The sequence below is a fragment of the Urocampus carinirostris genome, chromosome 2 (assembly GCF_059441175.1).
Source record: "Urocampus carinirostris isolate Australia breed hairy pipefish chromosome 2, RoL_Ucar_1.0, whole genome shotgun sequence".
NCBI classification, from domain to species: domain Eukaryota; kingdom Metazoa; phylum Chordata; class Actinopteri; order Syngnathiformes; family Syngnathidae; genus Urocampus; species Urocampus carinirostris.
Genome location: NC_142350.1, coordinates 4,488,816 through 4,512,065, shown reverse-complemented (window position 1 = coordinate 4,512,065; position 23,250 = coordinate 4,488,816). Strand labels below are relative to the sequence as shown.

Sequence of the window (23,250 nt, the reverse complement as noted above, 5' to 3'; positions counted from 1 at the left end):
ACTACAGAAAAATTATTAGGGAACTATTGTAAAACACTACTACATAGGAACTAAGGAAAAGTTTGATTTTACAGCAAAAGTGTTGCTCTAACGATGTTTTTGAGTTTCAGAATTTTGGTTCTTGTCTCATTTGGACTCAACAATCCACTGAGGAGAAAATGGAAGAACGGTGAGGAAAAAAAAGTAGCATTACTAACGATGATGAAGATATTTGAATGGGATGAACGATGGTAAGTGAAAAAACAATTTTTATGATATTAAAGGAATATGTCAACAATACAGGCGTTACAGGTGAGAACCAGAAAAGTTTTGTGTTCGTATTCGGCCGGTATGAACCATAACTATGATAAGTAGATCTCATCTTGTTGGAATCCATCACAGCGATCATCGAGCAGCGATTGGAGGACACCCTGAACTGGTTGCAAGCCAATTGCAGGGCACACAAAGATAGACAATTCACTAGCTCATTCACACATAGGGACAATTTGGACCAACCAGTCCACCTGAAATGCATGTTTGTGAAAGAGGTAAGTAAACCGGATAGCCGGAGGAAACTAACGTGAACAATGAGAGCATGCAGGCTTCGCACAGGAGCCAGTGGCTGGTTGTGAACACACACACCTGTTCCCAGGTCCTTAGTAATGCCGCACACGTGCTGGCCACTGCGCCACCGTGCTGCACACACATATATAATATATATCTCATCTCATCTCAGCAGCTGCACCGCTTATCCTCAGTAGGGTCGCGGGGGTGCTGGAGCCCATCCCAGCAATCATCAGGCAGTGGGCAGGGGACACCCTGGTATATATGATTTTTTTTAAACTGAACTATCAATAATGATAATATGATAGGAATTTTGAATTCCGTGTACTAGCTTGCTAAAAGATTTATAGATCTTGGCAGAACCCCTGAAATTTAGTGATACAAAGATCGAACTTATAAATCGGTGACAAATATAGTAGATATCTGCGTATTCATTCAGTTTTGATCATCGAATTATTAATTTATTTTCTGCATTTGTTGATGGTAATTGCGAATAACAGGCTTGTCTTTTTCCATTTTTCTACTTACTGTACTTTTCTTTAACATCTTAGTACAACATAATTCGTGATATCAATCATCAAAGCAAATGAGCCGTTTGAAAGCAAGCTCTCTTTGATGAATTGAACAAGGAAAAAAGCCGTTTGTCTAATAAAAAGACTGACCTTTGCTCGACAAGAATTACCAACAACAATGACGTAATCTCGAAGCGACGAGATCTCATTAGCTAAGATCGGCGTGCAGTAAAATAAAAACTCGTACAGCAAATTCAAAATAACGACAAGGCTTGTAATGCGTTAAATCTTTGTTAAAGAGTAAACTAAATGATAATGAAAATTTAAAGGAAAAAAAAGGTTGCGTACCCAGCATAGATGATGCATTTAAGACAGGTAAGTGAGAAAATGAAAACACTGAGAGTATAATACAAGATAATTATACAGAATAGTATAAAAAGAAATAGTATTTGAGTGAACAACTAATCATTTTTCGTTGAAAATGCGAATAGCAAAGGGTAATAACTTTAAGACTTGTAGTTTTGCTCCTAATAAAGAAAGGACGATTAAAGCAATGAAGCTGACTAAAAATGGTCCATAATTTTAGTGTCAATCTTCTTGTTCGTAAATGGACAAATTCAAAAGAGGCGTATTACGTAAAAAGATTATTTCCTTAGTTGTTCTCGTATTACAGAAAAGAAGAATCGAGACTAGAAATAATTAATAACGTAGATGAAGCTATTTCAGTCACTGAATGAATTTTTTCCTTTTAAACAGGAAAGAAACTAGTATTAATAGTCAGACCAGATTTGTTTATCTTTAATCACAAGGGATCTCGAAAGGATGCTTAGAACAAAGACTAGTGCGTAGAAACAAAGATTGTTGCGCAGAATAAAAGATAATGAATAAACAAAATAGATACACTCAACAAGATAATTCATAAGTGACAAGTATGTATTGTTCTATATTGAATCAATAACAAAATATTGATTATGATTTCAGAGATAAGAAAATACAATAAAAAAAGTTATGACATGAGTTCGATTTGGCATTTTTTGAGAATTTTTTGTTGATCTTTTCAGATTTTAGATGTTTAGTGTGAGGGTTTGGAATTTTGACAAGTTTAGCCCAAAGGACAATTGGGAGGACAATTGATTACACACTGAATTTTTTTTAGAATGAGTGTTACGATTGACAAGTGATAAACGTGTAACAAATACTGACTTATGGTTTGGTTAAGTTAAAAGGAAACGGTTTCTATGGAAGAGCATTTTTAGAAGACAATGAGAAATAGATTGAACAATCTTGTAGAGGATCATAAGAAATAAAAATAACAGATTAGTTGATTTCGAAACATATCATGCTAATTTAAGAATAATTGCATGGGAAATAAATGGGTAGAAATTGATTAAACTAAGATAATGTCTACTAGTACTTAAATTTAGAGAAAAATTTAAGACATAGAATAATCCGGCCAATTTACTAAAAAATCCCACTACGTAAGCACAATGGAATTAACGAGACTCTCAAGTGCCAGTGAATTCCACAAAAAGACTCTTTCTAAGTCTCCAAAGGACATATAAATCTGTCAAAAAGAGGCCATGGACTAATTTGCTGAAAGAGCCAAAGACATCAGTCATCCATTGTCTGCGCCGCTTATCAACAGCGAGGCCAAGGGAGTGATATGGAGCACATCCCAGCTAAGCTCATCAACAACGAGCTCAAGGGAGTGTGGGGGTAACACACACGGCGAGACGTAAAGTGTTGGGCCTGCGGTCAAAAGGTCACATGTCCTTTGAATGTGAAGAATAAAGCTCTGCTGAGCAACACCAAACAGCGTGACTAGGCCAAGATAGTATTCAGACATAAAGTCAAATGCCGTAGCAGCAGTATTCTTACCTGACCCACTCAAGTCACTGTTTAAACAGCATAACTGGCTTATGGATAGATGCGTACCGCATATCTCGTTGTGCAAAAAGAAGAGCATCAAATGGCAAGACTTGGAAAAAATTAGTGTACAAAGGAGAAAGAGCTAAAGATTGGAGAGAAACGGGTACGAGTACTTCGTATAGCAACTCCACAGGATTAACAAGAAAGGCTCTTTTCTGGTCGGTGACAGTGCAGTCAGAAGTACACTTAATAGAAGAACAAGAATGACAAATCTTTTTAACCGGAGAGGACGAGGAATTGTTGACGCAGATTCCCGAGAAATTATGGTCTCAGGGGCCTACGGACGTGGGTCTTGTAAAAGGGGCATCCCCTGTAGTAGTCAGACCAAAAACAGAGCATCGCCCTAGAATAAAACAATATCCACTCAAGCCAGATGCTATGGCTGGGATACAACCAGTGATTGAAAATTTAATAAAAGCAGGGGTGTTAGTGGAATGTGCCGACTACCCAGTAAACACGCCACAACATGCACTCATTGGTTGATATCGTGGACCTATAACAACTCTGTGACAGTGACTGTGCCACCAAATGCCACCATTGTGATGTCCATACCGATAACCTCTTTAAAAGGGTTCCAGGGAGGGAGTCTAGGGGGACAGCCAACACATATTACTGGGCAAGGGTGGGAGGAGTACTGGTGGTACGTGTTTGGACACGGAGCGTTCCAAGGGTGGGAGTATTTGGTTATAACGGAAGCAGGGGAGTACTGGACCCCAGGGGACAGCTCTGAGGCCCAGTATTTCAAAAATCGGGTTAAATTGCAGCATCAAGGAAGCAATTTACAACTGACTATAACCGTTACAAACCAGACAATTCGACCTCCGGTCCGGGATCAGATTTTTTTTTTTAACAGCACGTGCTGGGGTTTCACGTTATGGGCCTGGTCCTCGGGCATGGACCCCTTTTTTTTTCCCGGTCGTAGTGTGTGTAAATGACAGTATGAAATCGACTGATCAGCCAAAATTAAGTAACTACTCTGTAACGACAAATATCACATCAGTAAGCATGTCAGTCGAAGACATTAATGGGTGGTTCAAAGTTACCACAGGAATTTCAAGGATAGATAACAACTGGTTGCTAATGGCTGAGCAGGCGGCACATGCTGTCATGACTGATTGTGTTGTGTGTAGTCTGAAGGGTATACAATGTCACCAAATGTTGACAGTCAATATAACATTTAAACCACTCTCCCGGAGTGACATCTGGTGGTGGTGTGGAGGAGACAAGTTGTATGATAGACTACCGTACAATACCACAGGATTGTGTGCATCTGTGTCTCTTATTTTACCTGTGTCTATAACCGCCACCACAATCCCTGAATTGCTAACATCTGTGAAGAGCTTGTTACCACATGCATGGAAAAGTAAAGGTCTACCTATGCCTGGAGTGACAATGATCCTACATACATCGACAGCATCGGTGTTCCAAGAGGCGTACCAGATGAATACAAATTAGCAGATCAAGTAGCAGCGGGTTTTGAATCTTTGATTTGTTATTGGTGTACAATTAATAAAAATGTTGACAGAATAAACTATATCCATTTCAATGTGCAGAAGTTAGGAAACAAAACAGAACAAGGTTTCTCCGCCATACACGAGCAACTCTGCTACCTCCCTCATGGCTTTCCAGAACCGGATTGCTGTTGATATGCTACTGGCTGAAAAGGGAGGGGTCTGTTCTATCTTTGGTGACCAATGTTGCACGTTCATACCGAACAACACGGCAGCAGACGGAAGTCTGACAAAGGCCCTGGAAGGCCTCAGGTCACTTAACAAGATGAAAGACCACTCAGGAGTTGACACATCAATGTGGGATGGTTTTGGAGATACGTTTGGAAAATATAAAAATATTAATATCAGCTATGATGGCTATAGCCGTTTTTGCGGCGATTCTCACATTGTGTGGATGTTGTTGTATTCCGTGCATAAGAACATTGCTAATGAGACTAATTACAACAGCTCTTGCCCCAATGCAGGCAAAGATGGTACCTTTGTATGCTCTGTTGCCCTCGGACACCAATGCTGACGATGACAGTAAAATAGCGTTGGAGTCTTCTTTGTAGTCCCGACGTGCTTTTCATCTCTAAGTTTCTTGTTTTTCCCTGCATTTAAAAAAAAAATCTACGTTAGTTTCTTTGTCATCTTCCACCATTGTGCTCGTGAATCATACGAGTCTTGAAGGGTCTGCCAGTCCTTGTACTGCTCCCTGTATTGTGCGGCTAAGGCCTCATCCTCCAGCAGGGAGCAGTTCAACTTCCACAGACCCCTCCCAACAGTCATACCTGAAGGAAATTAGAGAGAGCAGGACAGTAGCAAGTGATCTGAAAAAAAGACTAGAATTAATCTGGCATCACTTCGTGTTAAGCCCCTTGTAAATATGTAGTCTATTCATTGTCACTACTGAACCAGGTGAAGCCCTCCTCTCCTGGATGTATGGATTTGAAACAGTCTTCCAGTTTAAATGTCCGGCACATGTCCTGTAATAAAATTTATGTTTTATCTACTTTAAACTCATCGGTCCCCTTTCTATCCTTTCTACTTAGGATGCAATTAAAATCTCCTCCCACAATTAGTGGTTGATGGCCTAGCATATGTGACTGGATGTCTAAGAGTTCGTATCTGAGTTGTTTGTCAGGATGGCCGTATATGTTAACGAGGTTAAAATCTTTACCTATACAGGAAAGTCTTGCTAAAATTGCGTGTCCGTCTCTCATCACAGTACTCCCCTTTATGAGTAGTTGAGGGTTGTTTATTAAAATGGCCACCCCATCGTTACGGTTTTCATTTGAGCCACAGTTGCCTTTTCTATTTGTTTGTCTTGTCTAAATTCAGGTATTGTATGAAAATTCAAATTTGATTCTTTGGCCTCTCCTCCAGGTCCTTCCCGACTTGGGGTTTTGGGAGGGACATCTGTATTTTCAATTTGTTTGTCTGGTCCATTTTATTTGTGCATCACTTGCTCATTTTCATTGGGTATTTCCATAACTTTATTAATTTCATTGTCTTTATTGTCTTTGTTAACGGCCTTCCTAGCTTTCAACTTGTTAGCAAACGATTTCGGGCAGTTCCTATAGAGGTGGTTCGTTTCTCCACAGAGGTTGTATTTTCTGCTATTGGTACACTCCTCAAAAGAATGTCCAATTGTCCTGCACTTTTCACAAATAATTCCATCACATACCTCAGCCAGATGTCCATGCTCACCATATTTTCGGCAGAGTTTTGGTTGTCCTGGTTGTCCTTGATAGTGGATAAAGCCAGTTTTCCCCCAGGACTATCATCGACGGGAGGTGTTTCAGTCCCTGAAAGCCCTGAGGGTCTTGCCATTGTTGGATGCGTATCCTCCAGGTACAATTCCAAATGCCATTCTCATCCTTTACCTTCATAGCCTGGCCTTTTATCGAGCAGTATCTGCTCAACCAATAACAGATGTCATCTGCATTCACCACTTCATTAAACATTCTGACAATGACTATCTTGCTAGCATTATCAGTCAGCTTCTCCACTATAAATCCAGAAAACTGGGGCCTCACCCCCTCAAAGCAATCCCAAAACTCTTGCAAAAGAGCCGCCCTTACAAAACTTACATCAAAGCCCTTGCCAAAAGGCAAGGTTATAATGCAATATATTTCCTCCGGTTTAAACTTCAGACACTTTCGAACAAACCTGTGGCAGCCTTGACACTCTTCCCGAATCAGGAATTTGTAAGGTTTATTGTTCTATATTCTTTATCAATTATCCATTATCGGTCAAATCATAATACGCTATATAGCCAAGGGGCCGAGACACTTGCTCTCAGCGAAGAGGCCGAGTCAAGGTCCTAGCCACAGAGCCATGCAGCGATCAGTGCGAAGGCACCGTTCCCGGAGGTACTGCAATACCGGGCCGATGCGTGGAGTGGACAGAGCAAGCTCTTATTCCGTCTCCCGATTGCAAAAGTCAAACTTACAGCATTGCTGTAAGTTCCACGATTACCTCATAGATGGTATACAAATTCAGAACCAGACTCGGCTGCTTTACTTTGCTAATAGAAACGCAATATATCGCAGACCGAAAGGATGCAATATAATAGTGGTCAATATACCTCTTAAACAGATTGATACCAGAACCACAAGCCAAAGTTCTCAATCCATTAACTTAGCAAAAGAGCGAGAGAGATAGAGCGAAAGAAAGAGTGGTTGTTTTAGTGTAAACAATGTAAACCCACATAGTCTCAATTAGACATTCCAAGGAAATTAGCACCCCAAAAATGACAAATGATCATTAAGCTTCAAGTACATTTAAATAAGCATGCACTTTTTGCTAACTTCGTACGTAGCTTTGCCTCATGTCAACATTGAGCTGCTGTCATTTCAAATTTCAAGATGAATTTCCTCCAAAGGCGAACTGCAAAAAAAAATAGCATTGTTTACCCACAATTCCCCAGGGCCTCCACTTTAATGTGCACATAAATCCTAATGTATTTTTTAATCTTTAAAATAGTGTATTCTTACCAGAGTATGAATTGAAAGCCAATTTCAGAAGTCATTGTGTGAACAGTATCAAACCGACTCGAAGGCTACCGTATTTTCCGCACTATAGGGCGCACCGGGTTATAGGGCGCACCCCCCAAAAATAATTTTTGGTCCTATATCTTCGATACATAAGGCGCACCGGATTATAAGGCGCTACAATGGGAACGTGGACAAAACAGTCAGATGGTTCAGTCAAACGTATTACCCCCTTAACATTCCCAAAGCTTGCAAAGAAGCAAATACGTGTCGTAGACACATGCGGATGCGGTGTCCGTACGATGTCACTCAAATGCATCATTTCAAATATCATTCGGAAGGTTAAAGTCTTGGGATTCAAGAAATGCCAACCATTCCTTAGTTTCTATTTTCTTTTTCGCTCGCAACTTTACTGTGCATATGACAATAAACACTTGGAATTGAGTTTAATTCACTCAACTCATCACAGCAACATCGAGATCGTTCTAAAACAAGATACCGGGTAAATATAAAGTCGCATAGCTCACCTATTTCTTGCGTCTTAACTCTGAAAAGACCGAAATGTTAGTCATTGGTGCATCTAAATGCCGTGACTTATTCTCAAAAACTGCTGTGAACATTGACAAATGTCACATCACACAGAGTGACTCAGTTAAAAATTTAGGTGTCATATTTGACCCTGATCTATCCTTTGAAATGCATGTAAAGAAAATTACTAGAACCGCTTTCTTCCATCTTCGTAACATTGCTAAAATCCGTTCAATACTGTCTCAGTCGAATGCGGAAATTATAATTCATGCGTTCGTTACCTCCCGTCTCGATTACTGTAATGCACTACTCTCTGGTCTCCCGAAGTCTAGAATCAAGTCTCTTCAGCTGGTACAAAATGCCGCAGCGAGGCTTTTAACTAGGACAAAAAAGTACGATCACGTGACACCGATTTTGGCTAACCTGCACTGGCTCCCAGTTAGCCTTAGATGTGATTTCAAGGTTCTCTTAGTATTATACAAAATCATACATGGACTTGCTCCCTCTTATCTTTCAGATCTGATTTGCCCCTATGTCCCGGTCCGAAGCCTACGATCTGAGAGTGCCGGTCTTCTGGTGATCCCAAGAGCAAAGAAGTGTTCTGCTGGTTCGAGAGCGTTCTCCATCCGGGCACCGGTGCTGTGGAATGCTCTTCCCCCTGAGATCCGATCTGCAACCTCAGTGGAAATGTTTAAATCTAAACTTAAAACTCACCTCTACTCCATAGCATATGAATAACCTACTCTTCTCTTCGGCTGAAAAATAGTCTGTGTAATATAGTGTAATAATCTGTGAAGCCCTTTGAGACTCTTCGTGATTTAGGGCTATACAAATAAAAATGACTTGACTTGACCTAAGTTCTCACGTTCAATAATGATACGCAACCATGGTCTTCTTACAACCGTGAGTGACGTAAATCCAGGAGAGTAAAATATTTACAAATACAGACTAATGAAACATGTTTCTTTATGGCGTAGTTTAGCAAGCTTGCTATTCAGTCATCTTTTTCGGCCAATTGCAGGGTTTGTTTCAGCCCTCTAGCCTATCCGAGGCTCCGAATAACTTCAGCCAATAGCGATCGATTTAACGGATGATTGACACATCTTTTTAGGCCAACTGCAGGGTTTGTTTCGGCCCTCTAGCCTATCCGAGGCTCCGAATAACTTTAGCCAATAGCGATCGATTCAAATGATGATTGACACATTGGTTAGCCAATGAAACGCCGGTATATAAATCCCAGCATACACCGCGGACTACTCCACGTTCGGGGGAAAATCGAGTCGGCGGCTGTTGCGTAAGTGCGAGACCTTGTGATTTAATATTGAGCCATATATAAGGCGCACTGTATTATAAGGAGCATGGTCAGCTTTTGAAAAAGATTAAGACTTTTAGGTGCGCCTTATAGTGCGGAAAATACGGTAATTGCTAAAATCATACCATTGATATCTGCACATTGCACAATGCATAGGGGTATCCAAATCAGTGTCTCAATATTCTTGATTCTTTAACCTTCGAGATGGTTTAACTCTCATCAGGATATAAAATAATCGCCAATAATGAGCTACTGTCATATTTATAATTTACAGAGGAGCCAAGTCAGTAATTGTGTACTTTAAGGAAACTCCCTATGCGTAATTGCTAAAAACGCGGTACAGCATTCACTTCTGGGCACGTAAGTCATAAAAACGTTTTTAGTACGAAATACTTCAAATCCTATATTCTGAATTAACTGCTGACTATTTTGACACAAAAACAAGGAGAACCAAAACGTTCTAATAAAAGAGCATCACCATTGAATCTTCTCATTGCTTTACAATCTGAACTACAGGAAATTTTCATTTATCCCGTTTGATATGGACGCACCATGACCTATGGATTGGCATCAGTTCAAGTCCTTGTCCTCAATTTTATGAATGGTTTATATACGAGATAGTTCATATTTATAAATCAGCAATCGATTCAAATCTTAAAAAAAGAAGAAACACTTCCAAAAGAAAGAGCAACAAGGGTTAGTATCAATTTTGTTTATTGCTTTCTAAGTTGACATCCAAGAAGTTGTCATTCATCCCATTTCCCCTGAATGCATCTTTGCAAGTCCATTACCTTGGAACACTTTATTTCGTGTGTGTGCTAAATTCCAAGTCGTTAAAAACACTTAACAGCACATTAAAGGCACATAAAAACTCACGACAGCTGAGCTACACACAAACATGAATTTCTTACCTGCTCGCATATTATTAGTGTCCAACATTTATTGCTAAAACAAGACGGAACTTCATTTTTTTATGACAGTAAAAAGATTTTCTTTGCATAAAATATTCTGATTTTTTTGTCCACTACACAAATACACGATCAAGTATAAAAATAGATGCAACGAACTAGGTTCACTTTTTTTTGTACCTGGTAATGATTTTTTTTCAGAGTAGAATGGAACCTTACGTTTATTTTTGGTGTATAAAACCTGTGCTTGGGTATGGGGAAATCTCCAGTGTGGTCTATGTAGAAATAATTGGAAGGATTTTGAGGGTTATTTGGTCCCAATAAGTCTTACTAGCTCCAATAAATTCAGAAAATCAATACATGCTGTTGGATTACGACAGAAAATAGTAATATTTATTATTAATTTGGATAATAATCACATTCCCAACCACTAACGAGCGTATAAACAGGTCTAATTTTGTCCACTTGGAGGCGCATTACCCCATTTGACGCTTCTGTGAGGAGTAGGGAGAGTTTGCCTTTATGAAAAAATCAATAGTTTTACGACTAAATAATACTAAAACAATAAAAAAAATTAAAAGGTGCAAGAAAAATAAGTGTTTAAAATGAAAGTTTTCCCTTTTTTCTGTTTGTTTGCAACTTATATTATTTGTATATATTTTTTTAAATTACAAGTTGATTATTTTTGTTTCCAAATGTTTTTAAAATAATTTTACTATACTTAGTTTATTTTCGTTTTAAAATATTTTTATCAATGTATTTTTTTATTGCCAAATATTTTTTTAAATTTACGTTTTCATTTATTAATTAAAAATCACTTTGTCCCAATTCATTTTTAAGTATATATTTTAGTTTTTGAGATTCTCTTTCTATTATTCCACTATTTTTACAAATGGTTCAGTGTTTTTGATGTCATATATTGTTTTCCTAATGGTTTTTAATTTAATTTTTGATTGTCGATTGAAAATCATTTAGTTTTGATTCCAAATAGTTCTAAAAAGAATACTATTTTTTTTAAATAAAAAATATTTGTTTTTAATTTCCAAATGTTTTGCAATAGTTTTTCTTCTCCTTTTAAAAAAATTTACAGTACAAATAATTCAACTTTGTTTGTAAATATTTAAAATGTTTTTTCTAATTAAAAAAAAAACAAAAAAATTTGTTTCCAAACATTTTTTTAAGATTTCCTTTTTTTTTTTTAATTACACATCGCTTATTTTTGTTCCCAAATCCTTTTTTTGGGTGGAAGATTTTCTTTTTAATTTCAATCATAAAGAAACACATTTTCCCCTTCCAGCTAAAAAAAATGTGCTTCAGTTTCTTTTTTCGGGAAATTATTTAAATATCAGTAAGGTTCCACTGTACTTTAAATGTAATATTATTGTTAAATATGTGCTTTATTTTTTAAATACATCATAGGGGAGAAGATGCATCATACAATTATAATAAAAATAATAATACAATCGATATTAAGTAAGAAATGACAGACAAAGTGCTTACTGTACAGTACAGACTTCATATGGCCTCTTAAATAATGTTTACATCATATTACAAACTAAAAGTTTACATCTAAACTGACATCATATATAAAAAGATAAAATAAAAAATAAAAGCAGCACTCTTCCTTTAGAAGAAAACCACAACGAGATGATTGTTTGATTATGACCAGGTGTAAGAAAGTGTTTGGGCGCCCCTGATCATTTATTGTGTGCTAACATGGGAGCTTAAAAAGAACGTAAATTACCTGAAAAATATTGGTCGACAGTATACTTTTAGGAAATACAAAAAGAGATTTCAGCTGTCACTTTCCACTGCGAGAACCATTGTGAGGAAACAAAAGCCCTCAGACACAAATCACATAAACACGTACAGTATGATATATTGAATTAAAATTGCTGATCTCAACAACGAATGATTTATAAAGCAAAATCTTGAAAATGATCAGAGATGCCCAAACATTTTCAGACAACAAAGATAATTGACACATCAGTCCTGTTTTTTTCCATGACTTGTCTCTGACCAAACGGGCTGGTGTCGTTTTGGACCGTCAAACACTGCTGTGTTGTATGTGCACAGTATAGACATGATAATTTAATTTAATTTAAAAAAGAAAAAATCAATCTTTAGTCTAAGATCCCCAACAGTGAGGCTGATTCCTTTGGTATCAGAGAGGCAAATGTTTGGGAAAAAAAAAAAGAAAAAAGAAAAAGAGGACATAATGGCGCTCACCTGCTGCAGGTGAGGCGGCGTGAAGCCACGCCCCCACAGTCAAATGTGGGAGGAGCTCGCATCACAAAAAGGTCTCTGTGCTAGGACTTTCTCCGGGGGCTTCTGGGCTCAAATCCACTCGGACACAGGCTGACTTCTCCCGGCTGCAAACGAGACCAAAACAAGACACAGAAACAAATCAATAAACAAATAAATGTTTGGTGTAGTTATAGTCCCTCTGGTAATGGTGTACATTTCTAACAGGACTTTTTAATGCCACGTTGTAATAAAAACAAGACTGAAACTGAAAAAATAAAATAAAATACAGAGCCCCCTGGTGGTGGCATAACATTTGTAACAGACATGTTTTAGGCCACCCTGTATTAAAAAAAAAAAACAGGCTGAGACATACAAAAAAATGTAAAAAGCTAGGTTGACATATGTTTGTGTGGTTGGAGTCCCCCCTGGTGGTGGCATACATTTGTAACAGGCATCTTTTGGGCCACCCTGAACAGACGCTGCCTTACTGACGAACGAGATAGGTTCCGGATGATCGGTCGTAATTTGAATTTGTTCGTAAGGTGCTTCAGTGCTATATTTTGAATGTTTGAGGTTTATATAAGTATGTTTAAGGCTTGTATAAGTAACCTGTATTGTTTTGAGACTGAAAAATAAACGTTTAATAAAACAATATGCTCTGTAAAGGAGGCTGAATGATAAAGCATAGTCCTGAAAAACAAAGATACACAGATTAGGCATTGACATTCTGTGGTCTGTGCAGGGCTTTGATACTCCTTGTGATTAAGGGTTATACAATTAAACATGACTTGACTAAAAAGATAAAGTTTAGTTTAACTTACTTTAGGAACAGTTAGGCGACTTCCTCCTCTGTGATGAAAAGTGGACGAAAAAAAAGTGATCCAACCATGTTCTCAACCGCAGAAAGGTTTCTTATTCCATTTTAATTTCAAAAGAAACGGCTCGCCTCTTCTTTAAACTTTACACCAACCATATTGAAGGGATGGCAAGAAATATTAAACAACAAAAACGTCAAAGTTCTTAGTGTACTAGAGATTCAATACACATATTATGTTTACACACAAACTATGTAGTAGAAGCCGGATTTCTTTTTCGGTGTGGATGCTGGGTGACCTCTCACGTCGCCACGCGGCGGAAAGAAGCACTACAGTATTGTCCTCTACTGGGAGAAATGTGCACACAATACAAAATCTAACTTACTTGTCCGGATATTTTTCGACACTCCTGAAAAAATGATCGTGACTAACGCAAAATGGTCGTAAGCAGGGGAGCGTCTGTATTAAAAAACTGACTGAAACAAGATGCAAAAATAAAAAAGCTAGGTTGACATATGTTTGAGTGGTTAGGGTGCCCTCTGGTGGTGGCATACATTTGTAACAGGCAAGTATTTGACCATTAGATGGTAAAAACTAGACAAGATATAGTAATCCCTCGCTGTATTGCAGTCTTAATACTTTGCAGATTTTGAATTGAACCGTCATTATTGTCATTAATATTAATTAATCGTGCATTGTGTTCTGCAGCAGACAGCAGACAGAAAATACAATCATGCGGGCAGGATTGGGAGGACTTTGTGTGTGTGTGTGTGTGTTGGGTGGGTGTGACTACGTGTATGCGACCGTCAGTCTGACAAACAGTGGGGCGGAGGCACAAGTCAATCTGGCCACCAAAACAAACTGCTAAATCATACCAACAGTAAGTATTTTGGCGGCTTGTTACATTGACAATAGTTTCACCAATAAATTGGACTATAAGGAAAGTCAGAAGAGCACAAAGGAATTATCCTCCCCACTGGGATTGTAATAGACAGAGAGAAAAAATAATGGTGCCGTAGGTCTGGCCTGCTGCTACGGTTAGTCCACGTAAAAACTCTCACAAGCTCTTCTTGCCGAGCCCATATCACACCAATGCCAGATCAATTACCCATGATACGGATAACCTGGAGCAAAAACTTGTAGGAAACCACTACATTTGAGATGGTTGTATTTTAACCATTACTGAGACGTGGCTCAATCCGAGGATCCCTGATGTAAGCAGACAGCTAGGCCGGCCGATCTCTATATGGCTTTCTTCTGGCTTTTGTTGTACTTTTGTATAATGACAATAAAGGCCATTCATTCAACTGCAACTCAAATACAGAATCTCCTAAACTTCTGTGAGACTGGACATGGACGTCTGTTGAACCTGACAGAGTTTGCTTCACATTCAAAATAAAATAATTTGGGGGATTGTAAGTTTTGGATGCTCCCTCATGCATAAATGAAGCTTGAGTGTCTTTGGTGTTTTGGAATGGCCTGGTTGCATATCTTAATCCGCATTGCTGTTTCTCAACCCACTAGTGAGTCATTTTCCCATAATGATATGCTCACCTAGCAGACAACGTATTTTCAGGGATGTTAAGCAGGGTTGAGCCCTCGTAGCTGACCTGCAGTCCCAGATCCTTTTCGACGTGTAATCGAGACTCCGCTTCCTGAAACAAAACAATGACGCGATGTTTGTCTCATTGCCTTTCTTGAAGATGACAAAAGTGAAAGAAAACAACTTACTAGCTTTGCACGTGCTTTCTTTTTTTTGTCATCTTCGTTTTTCTTCTTGCTCTCTGGCATCAAGTCGTCCAGCCAACTCAACTCTCTCTTTGTGAAGAAGAAGTCCAGAAGCTTTCGGATAAAGACCAGCGCGAGAACCTGGAGAAAAAAAAGCTTGTTATAAACCAATGGACACTTTGTGTCTTGAATCAACGGTGTCTTGACTACCATCATGGGGAAGACGACGGCCGCAGCAGAGGCCTTAATGACCCAAAGAAGGACCAGGCATGTGAGCTGAACCAGTGTGAAAATGTGGACTTTCCACAGCGGCACGTAACGTAAATAAATCAGATCTGGCTGGTGCTTTGCAGGCATGCCGAACAGTTTGATTCTGTCAGAAAACTGCATAGAGAAGAAGTGTAAGGAATTTTTCTTGTGGAGTTGTCATTAAGCGAAATTTTGAGACAACTCACTTGGATGCCTTTAAGAGAGGACACGCCCATGTAGAGGAAGACTCCATAAAGCACTGGCATAGGAATGAACTGTCAAGAGTAAACGTTATCTTAAGAGTTAACTACAAAAGGACATAGGCTTCCTGTGCTTACCTTGAGGGCAGACGTCATGAAGACGGAACAACCCATAAGGACGAATATCATGAAGCCAGTGACCCGTTGCTCGCGGATACCAAGGAACTTGGGCTGCTCCCCGGGAGCCGAACAGCCCGACTCCAGTTTTAGACTGTTGACGTGGGAGATCGAGAGGACGGTTGCTGCCACAAACCATGGCAAGCCCATGATGGAGCACACACCCAGCATGACAGATACTACCAGGAGGTCCAGGTGGTAGCCACACCCTTTCTGCAAGTCAGTCAAGGATCCATGATGCAATTGTTGCAATAATATCTCTACATATATCATCGCAAGATTGTGAGAACCACCTTAAGCTTGTGCTCTTTTCGGTTAATGATAACAGCGGTGATCTGCTGATCCATAAAGATGAGGATGGTGCACAGCAGGGCAGGAAGTGCTGCCACTAGCAGCGTCCACCAGGGGTTCTCTCCCAACGGGTCCATCAGCCAGCCTCTGTTCTTTGATGTCGGCTGGGTGTGGAGAAATCTGCTTAGAGTCCTACGCAAACCAATATGAGGAGTTTGAGAATAGAGAAGACGCTTACCTCAAAGCGATCAGGGACATTGAGCTTTGGGGAAGGGATCCCCATCAGGTAATCCACCAAGACCATGATCATGATAGTTATAAACACGGCGAAGTCGCTGATTGTGGATCGTACCTAGTAGGAACAGAACTGTCTGTATTAAATCGACATGAACTGGTAGTTGGTGGCAACACAAAAACTTGTGTTGTGTCTCCGCAGTTTTATGCCAATAAAATGAAACTTACCTTGGTAGGGAAGTATCGCTCTGTTTTGAACTGTTTGAGGAAAGAAGACAAGAAAAAGGTGGTGAAGAAGAGGATGATGGACCAGAATAGTACATCTGGGATGTAGGGCCCATGGTGACCACAGGCTGTGCCCACAAACTCTCCGTTGAGGACTTTACACATCTAGAAGAGAGAAAACATTGAAGCTTAGTGCATCATTGCAGCAAGTTGAACAAAAAGTGAGGCTAGGGATGTGGCTGCCTCACTGAAACATTGAGGCTACTCCAAGGTATTGAGTCTGGGCTGTAGCCTGTCTGGTTCCATTTTTGAAAGAGTTGATCTGAGGCGTTTACTGGTGGAGAGCACTGACATCTGAGAAGAACAGTGGTGAATTGTTAATTCTAAAGACGGATGTTTCTCAAGTTGGTCTCGTTTTCTAGTTTATGAATATGACCATAAGAGAGGTGCAAGTATAAGACAACGTTCAGGTACTTGGAATAATAAAGGTATTTGCCTAGCTTGCCAGTAACAGTATCTTCATTTAGCTCGTCTACTGTTAACATAGCATTTATCCATTTAAACGCTTACGAATACAATGTGAGGTTATCCAAGTCGTTGTGGCTGTTGACGGGATAATGTTCCCCGAGGTGAAAAAGCTTTTCCAGAGCTTCATAAATGAAGATGATGCAGATGAGGGCAGCAAAAGCTTCCTCGGTGAAGCGGGTGATGTAACACACCAGCGAGCTGGCATCAGTTGCTACCAGCACTAGACACAGAAAAGCAGTCCACAGTCCTATGCTTGTGCGCAATGATAAGTATGACAGTCCGTAATCTCTGGGGGAAAAAAAACACAGGCCCGTTATGGTTGAGATTTCTCCTATTTTTGGATGTTTCCACTTACGAGCAGAATTTGAAGAGGATTTTCTCAAACACTAAGACAGGTCCTGTGCTCCCGAGGATGGTTAGTGGTTGGCCGGCAAACAGGGAGTACGCAACGCCGGTCAAGGAAGCTCCGAAAAGAGACTCAATGGCACTCTGGAGATAGCGGGTGAAAATGTTGAGCAACCGTGACGTGTTTGGATTCCATTGAAAGCCCGAATCGGGGCACACTCACAATGTTGCCTTTAGTGGCCTCCCCCAGCAAACCACCGAAGGTGATGACAGGAGACATGCAGGCACAATAGAGGAAGAGGATGGACGCCAAACACTGCAGACTAAAGGAGTCTCGGATGTCACTCCAGTAAAAGGGGGCCTTCCGTTTGATATCTAATATCAGACCACCGCATATCCTGAAGCAAGGAAAAAAGACATTTCAGGACTTTATTTGCATTCTGAATGAGTCTCTACTGATCCCTAAAAATCAATGTAATTGCATAAACTATTGAGTTTAACCATTGCCATTTTGCTACTCCAATCAAGTTCAAGTCATCTCCTGTTTGTTTGTTTTTTTGCAAGCTAGACAACCAAAATTGACAGTTTTCATTCAAGCACGCACTGAATTCACCTTCCAGTCCTCTGCAGTTCTGGCCCCACGTGGTGTTCTTCATCCTTTTCCAGTTCACCTGCTGGTGGTGCTGTGCCGTTGGGTTGGGATGGCCTCTTCCTCTTGAGCTGAAAGGTCAAAACCATTTAGACGATGTCCAAGAAAGTCAAATGCAGCACAAACGAAAGGATCAACAGCAATACTGGAACCTCTTTTCTTGAAGGTATTTGTCAGGAGAATGTAGGGGAAATGATTTACTGATGAGAATAAAAAGCTTTTGGAAAAGAAACCTACCTGTGATGGGACATTTTTCGGAGGTTCAATTCGGATGGTGGGGTCCCACTCTCCAGGAGGGAGGACGGTAACCTGATCAAGGAACTCGTCAATCCCAGAGAGAAGATCAGTTCGGTCTTTGGCCTTGTACGCCACGTCATGGAAAATCTACGCCACATAAATTTTAAGTGAGTGTTGATTTAAATGAAATGATGATAAATCTTGGTGTGAAGTTGGTGGGTAGCATTGGTACCTCATCCGTCATCAGAGTGGCCATAGATCGGCCAATCTCGTGGTACTGTGGACCCTTTCCATGAGGACCCAAAAGCAGGAACAGGAACCTAAAGAGACGAAAAAGGACATTGCAATCAAGTCATTTCCCATTGAAATCTTTATCTAACAGAAATCAAACCTGGTGGGCACAGGAACCTCTGTGAGGCCGGTGATCAGAACCGCAGGAGAAAGTCGAACAAAGGCGATGATGGGTTTCTCCAAGAAATCGACTTCTCCCACCAAAACATTGGAAGCTTCAGCTCCGGGGGGAATCTTCTTCATAAAATTCATATCGACCTAAAACCGAAAGTAGAAGTGATCGCAGGTCGTATATAACAAAAGTACAGTGAAAAAATTAGGTATGAGAGATGCATGAAATGTAAGCAAGTGGTTCAGAAGCTAACAAATAGGAAGGATTGTCATCTACAACCTTCATATCAGAAGAAAAGCTGAAACTTTAAAAATACTATAGTGGAGTATCAGTTTCCCAAAACTGGATCAAAAACCAGTAATTATTGCTTGCCAAGCTAAGTTTCTTCTGCTAGGCTATTCTGGATTGTTAAAAAACAGGAGTGGACTAAAACATAGTATGGAAGGGTTTGGGTAAACTGATTAAATAATATGGTTAACACAAAGTGGTAAATGAAAGAAAATCATACATAAAAAGGAAGAAGAATAAGAGGCCAAACTAGAACTGAAGTCTTTACAACAAGTTGGAGTTGCAGGGGAGTAAATGCTGTTCCAGCATTCTCACAATAAAATTGATCCTATAGTAAATGAGAACGCAGCAAGCCAACTTTTTTTCTGACAGAGTTGTAGATGAATATCTACAGAGTACTGAGCAAAGCTTGTCGGAAGCTGTGAAGCATTTCCAAGTGCCGTTCTTGCACTTGCGCTTAGTGACTCACTAAGCAGCGCCTTATTTTTGGAAGATCGCCATGCTTTTATCGTGGCAGCTTGCGTGCAAGCCTTCCAGCTTAGTGGAGGGAAAAAAATGAAGAAAATGGCGACATCCCTGAAAAATTGGGGGTTGTGATGAAGTGGCGACCACTGCCATATTTGACATTCTGTGCTCAGCACTGCAGCTAGGTTACCTTGCTGAAGTCCACACTGCTGCCTTCTCTACTGACCCCAACTTTGGAAGGCCGCCTCTCCACCGCTTTGTCGCTGTCCAGGTAGTTGGGCACGGAGTGTGGATGAACCAGTGGTCCTGGTAGAGAAGAGGCACAGGCTTAAGAACGGACGTTGAGCCTTCTTTTAATTGACATTTATAAGCAAAATCACAGAAGCCACCTTCAAGAACTTCTGCAAGGGGTAATGGATCTTATGTAGTCTCTGAAGAAATTGCATTAGTGGTAAAATTAAGAACAGCTCCAAAGCCACTATTGTACAAACTCTTGTAACGCTAATGTATAATGGTGCGTCAACCAATAATCATGCCCAGAAAAAAAAGCAAATACCATAAGGTCAAGATACCATCATCAAACATTTTATAGGATGATGTCTCCCTAGCACTTCAGGTAGCATGAGGAGAGTTATGAATCGTGAAATGTTATGTTTGCACAACATGGGGATCATCTGAACTCGGTGTCAATAACAAGTTCCTTTCCAAGCCCCCTCAAGCATGTGGCCTGTACACATTGCAATGGCCTTTGACCATGCGTGCCGATAACAGGCACATGGCCAAGAGGTTTAAAAGGAAGCAGTTATTGATGTATCATTTTTTACCACCACCAATTTTTTTTAAATCCAAAAAGAGAATCACACCACTGTTTTTGCAACATAACTAAGAGTTTCTTGCATTGGCTTGGTCCAAAAGAATAAACATGCCAAAAGCCAAGAATGGCAAAGAAAAAAATGCCTTCTTTGAACCTTTGAAACTGGACCAGGTTGGAGCAACTCAAGCTACTGAGCAGAACCCCAGAGAGCTTTTCTTTCACAGGAAAGTGTAGATGAGCCTGAATAGGAGCCTGGTTGCTCACATAACCAGCAAAGCCTCTTGGAATATGAGAGGAATTAGGCTAGGTTGCACTTGCTAAAAGTATCTTCATTCAGAAAGGCTGAAGCAGGACTTGTTCGCCTGACCATTCAGCAGAACTTGGCAAAATATAAAAAAATAATGTCTGAAATTAGTCGGATTGCGGAATAATTATAAACAGTCTTGAACAAGAATGGATTTCATTTAGGAATGTGCGATACACCTTCAGAGAAGCAATTGGCCAAATGTTACATTTTCTCAATGTCGTTTCATCATAATTTGTGTATACATAGATTTATTTACAATAACACCTAATATGTACAGCCAAGATAAAGTCACTAGATATTTTTTTTTATATTTTTTCTCAGCCGAGGCATGTGTGACTATCAGTACTGTAATTATTTCGGAAACTGCACGGGACACCACAATCCCATTTTTGAAACATTCCTGGTTAAGGTATTTTACAGTACTTGGTATCCGTGTCTCCAATTTTCAGGCAAGCCACTCACTAAAATTACTGCAAATTTACAGTAATGCTACCAGCTATTCCAAGCTGTAAACTTTCACCGAGGTTCGCTAATTACACTAATGATTCAGGCGCGATAATCCCATTCAAGCACGTCAAGTCACTTGCCCTTTAGAGGGCAGGAAAAAAAAAGATACAATTACAGGAGCTTAGTAGCTATAATAAGATGACCTGTTTGCACACGGTTTCATGTTCTACGAGTGATGGCTTTTACCGGTGTTCCATACTTTGAGACGGAGCCAGGACCCAAACGACAACGACGTAGACCGACATGCGGCCTGCTAATAATAAACTAGCAAGGAAGGCAGTTCCAGGCTTTCCTGGTGCAGCCACCAAAGCCTCCGAAATTAACACTGATCGGATGAAGGTAACATTACTCCAATAAAGTGGATCATGTTACAATAGACCCGATGAAAAAATATCACATTCCAAACCATAAAGTGAAAACATCATTAGGCAGAATCACCGTATCCCGGGGTCTCCTATAATATTCTCATATAACAAGAGGTACTTACGACCTGCCTAGCAAAGTCTCTACCTATGGTTTGTCCTGGATTGTGAAAAAACAGAAGAGCTAATCTGAGAGCCAATGGTTAAACAAATTAAATTCCTTGTTTTAACATCAACCTTGAAACCAGGAAGGATAAAGAGCACAAAGCATTTCTCACGGGTAGCCATGACACCTCAAGCAAAAACTTGATCTAGCAAGACATGAAGGAATGCTTTGAAAAATGAGCACGAGGAGAGTGAGGGTTTACAAGGTTGCAGAGACCAGCCAAAGGCTTGAGACATATAGAGACATAGTAATTATAAGGAAGTAGAAACCGTGGCGTATACGTTACATTTATGACACTTGTTTTATCGTTTTAAAAGGTATTTTAAAATGTTTAGTAACGAGGAGTATGTGGATCAAACTTGCTAAGCAATATTGGTTTTTTTTTTTAGAGAATGATGATTTGACGGAAAAATGTTGCATAAATAAAGAATGGCCAATATACTTCAATGGCCAAGATGTCAGGATCTGGCAATCCATTTCCGCCAAGGGCACAAACCTGGGGGGAGAGGCTGAAAAGTGCCTGACTATGCCTAATTAGTCTTCAGAATTGCACCTCATCTTGGCCCCTTATATTTACTGACTCCGATGCAAGAAGGGGTCTGGTCATTGTCGTTGCCTACCAGTATTGTTTTGGAGAAAAGGTGGTGGTGTCATACTGCTACAAATTGGGATGAACCCAATATATAGGTAAGCAGGAAACAAGACAGGCAAAAAGGATGGATATTTATAACAAAACCTAGGCACAGAGAAACAAACAAGTGGTCTTAAAACTAACTAAAGGTAAAAAAAAAAAACTGAATATGCGGAGCCAGAATAATAAGATGCGAGAGTGGATACTGATGAGGCCCAGGTGGACGCTCTCCAAACATTCCCCCCAGGTTGACATCATCAAGGGGGATAGAGTGCCATATGGAGTACCAGATCATGACGTAAAAATTATATAGAACTGCTCCATCCTGGTCCCTAATCCTAGTAAATAATGGGTTTCTAAAAGGGGGAATTTTTTGCCAATTTTGCTAAGAATCGAGATGAAAGTTTTGATACAAGACCGTGTTTTCTCAGATCCTAAGATCACAGATAACCAGTTGAAATCATAGAAAGCTGCACAGTACTGCGATCATGCGGCAGAAAATGTGGGGAAAGTTGGTTTTCATGCTAGTGCTTTCCGATCAAGCAGCGACTCACACTGGCGGGCTAAACAGATATTTGCCTTCTAAGGGCAGGTTCTCAGATCCCTGGGATACGCAAGACGACTGCCGGCTGAACTCGGGCGGGGCCGGCCCTCCATCAGTGGACATTGGATCGTCGTCCTTGGGCGGGGACACCACCACCTCCGGGATTCTAAGAGGCCCGAAGACAGTTCCATCAGCTCGCCGAAAAGACGAGGGGGTGCTTTGAGGGGAGGGATTCTGGGGTTGCCCCGCATTGGAGGAAGAGGAAGGTAGGAGGTGGTTGAGCAGAATGGAAACTCTGGACTCTTGTCTCTGTGGCAGGGCGGAGCCAGGTCCTGGTTTGTGGAGGGACAGACGTGAAGAGGAAAGGCCCTCTCCTAATAGAGGATGTAGGGGAAGGAGAAAGAGGAATAAGGGATGGAGGAGATAGGAAAAACATGTGAAGTGCAACTACATATCAAAAGGGGGAAATGAAAAAGGCCAGCCAGAAAGGGGACACGCAAAAGTTACTGGAGTTTCGCGCATGCCTCTAGTGAGCAAACCAAAATATTCCACTGCAAAAGGTCAACAAGGTTCCAAAAACTCAGACAATTGTTTGACTTGTTAGTCCAAGCTTGAAAACA

General features: G+C 40.3%; 1 protein-coding gene, 1 long non-coding RNA gene and 1 pseudogene across 7 annotated transcripts in view; 1 reads left to right on the top strand and 2 right to left on the bottom strand.

Annotated features, from left to right (window-relative positions):
* The first annotated feature begins 1,398 nt into the window (after positions 1–1,398).
* Positions 1,399–8,850, top strand: LOC148370721 (uncharacterized). Its single transcript, XR_015849708.1, has 2 exons — positions 1,399–6,328; positions 8,516–8,850. It is a non-coding gene; the product is annotated as an uncharacterized LOC148370721 (long non-coding RNA).
* On the bottom strand, positions 6,828–6,969 carry LOC148370722 (U2 spliceosomal RNA; annotated as a pseudogene).
* Positions 8,851–10,007: 1,157 nt separating the features above from the next.
* Positions 10,008–23,250, bottom strand: part of LOC148370719 (sodium bicarbonate cotransporter 3-like) — a 37,365-nt gene continuing 24,122 nt past the window's right edge. For 3 of the 6 annotated variants that reach the window (XM_088328446.1, XM_088328447.1, XM_088328449.1), the window contains 19 exons: positions 22,666–23,004; positions 19,490–19,605; positions 18,535–18,692; positions 18,376–18,463; positions 18,144–18,290; positions 17,871–17,977; positions 17,481–17,655; positions 17,268–17,401; positions 16,955–17,200; positions 16,633–16,738; positions 16,388–16,549; positions 16,164–16,277; positions 15,928–16,089; positions 15,596–15,847; positions 15,464–15,532; positions 15,219–15,392; positions 15,012–15,149; positions 14,835–14,935; positions 10,008–12,590 (listed from right to left, as the gene is read on the bottom strand). In XM_088328446.1, coding sequence (XP_088184572.1) covers positions 12,509–12,590; positions 14,835–14,935; positions 15,012–15,149; positions 15,219–15,392; positions 15,464–15,532; positions 15,596–15,847; positions 15,928–16,089; positions 16,164–16,277; positions 16,388–16,549; positions 16,633–16,738; positions 16,955–17,200; positions 17,268–17,401; positions 17,481–17,655; positions 17,871–17,977; positions 18,144–18,290; positions 18,376–18,463; positions 18,535–18,692; positions 19,490–19,605; positions 22,666–23,004 — 2,870 coding nt within the window. In that variant the 3' untranslated portion in view covers positions 10,008–12,508. The remainder of the gene's footprint in view (positions 12,591–14,834; positions 14,936–15,011; positions 15,150–15,218; positions 15,393–15,463; positions 15,533–15,595; positions 15,848–15,927; positions 16,090–16,163; positions 16,278–16,387; positions 16,550–16,632; positions 16,739–16,954; positions 17,201–17,267; positions 17,402–17,480; positions 17,656–17,870; positions 17,978–18,143; positions 18,291–18,375; positions 18,464–18,534; positions 18,693–19,489; positions 19,606–22,665; positions 23,005–23,250) is intronic. The other 3 variants (XM_088328448.1, XM_088328450.1, XM_088328451.1) reach the window with 3 other exon arrangements.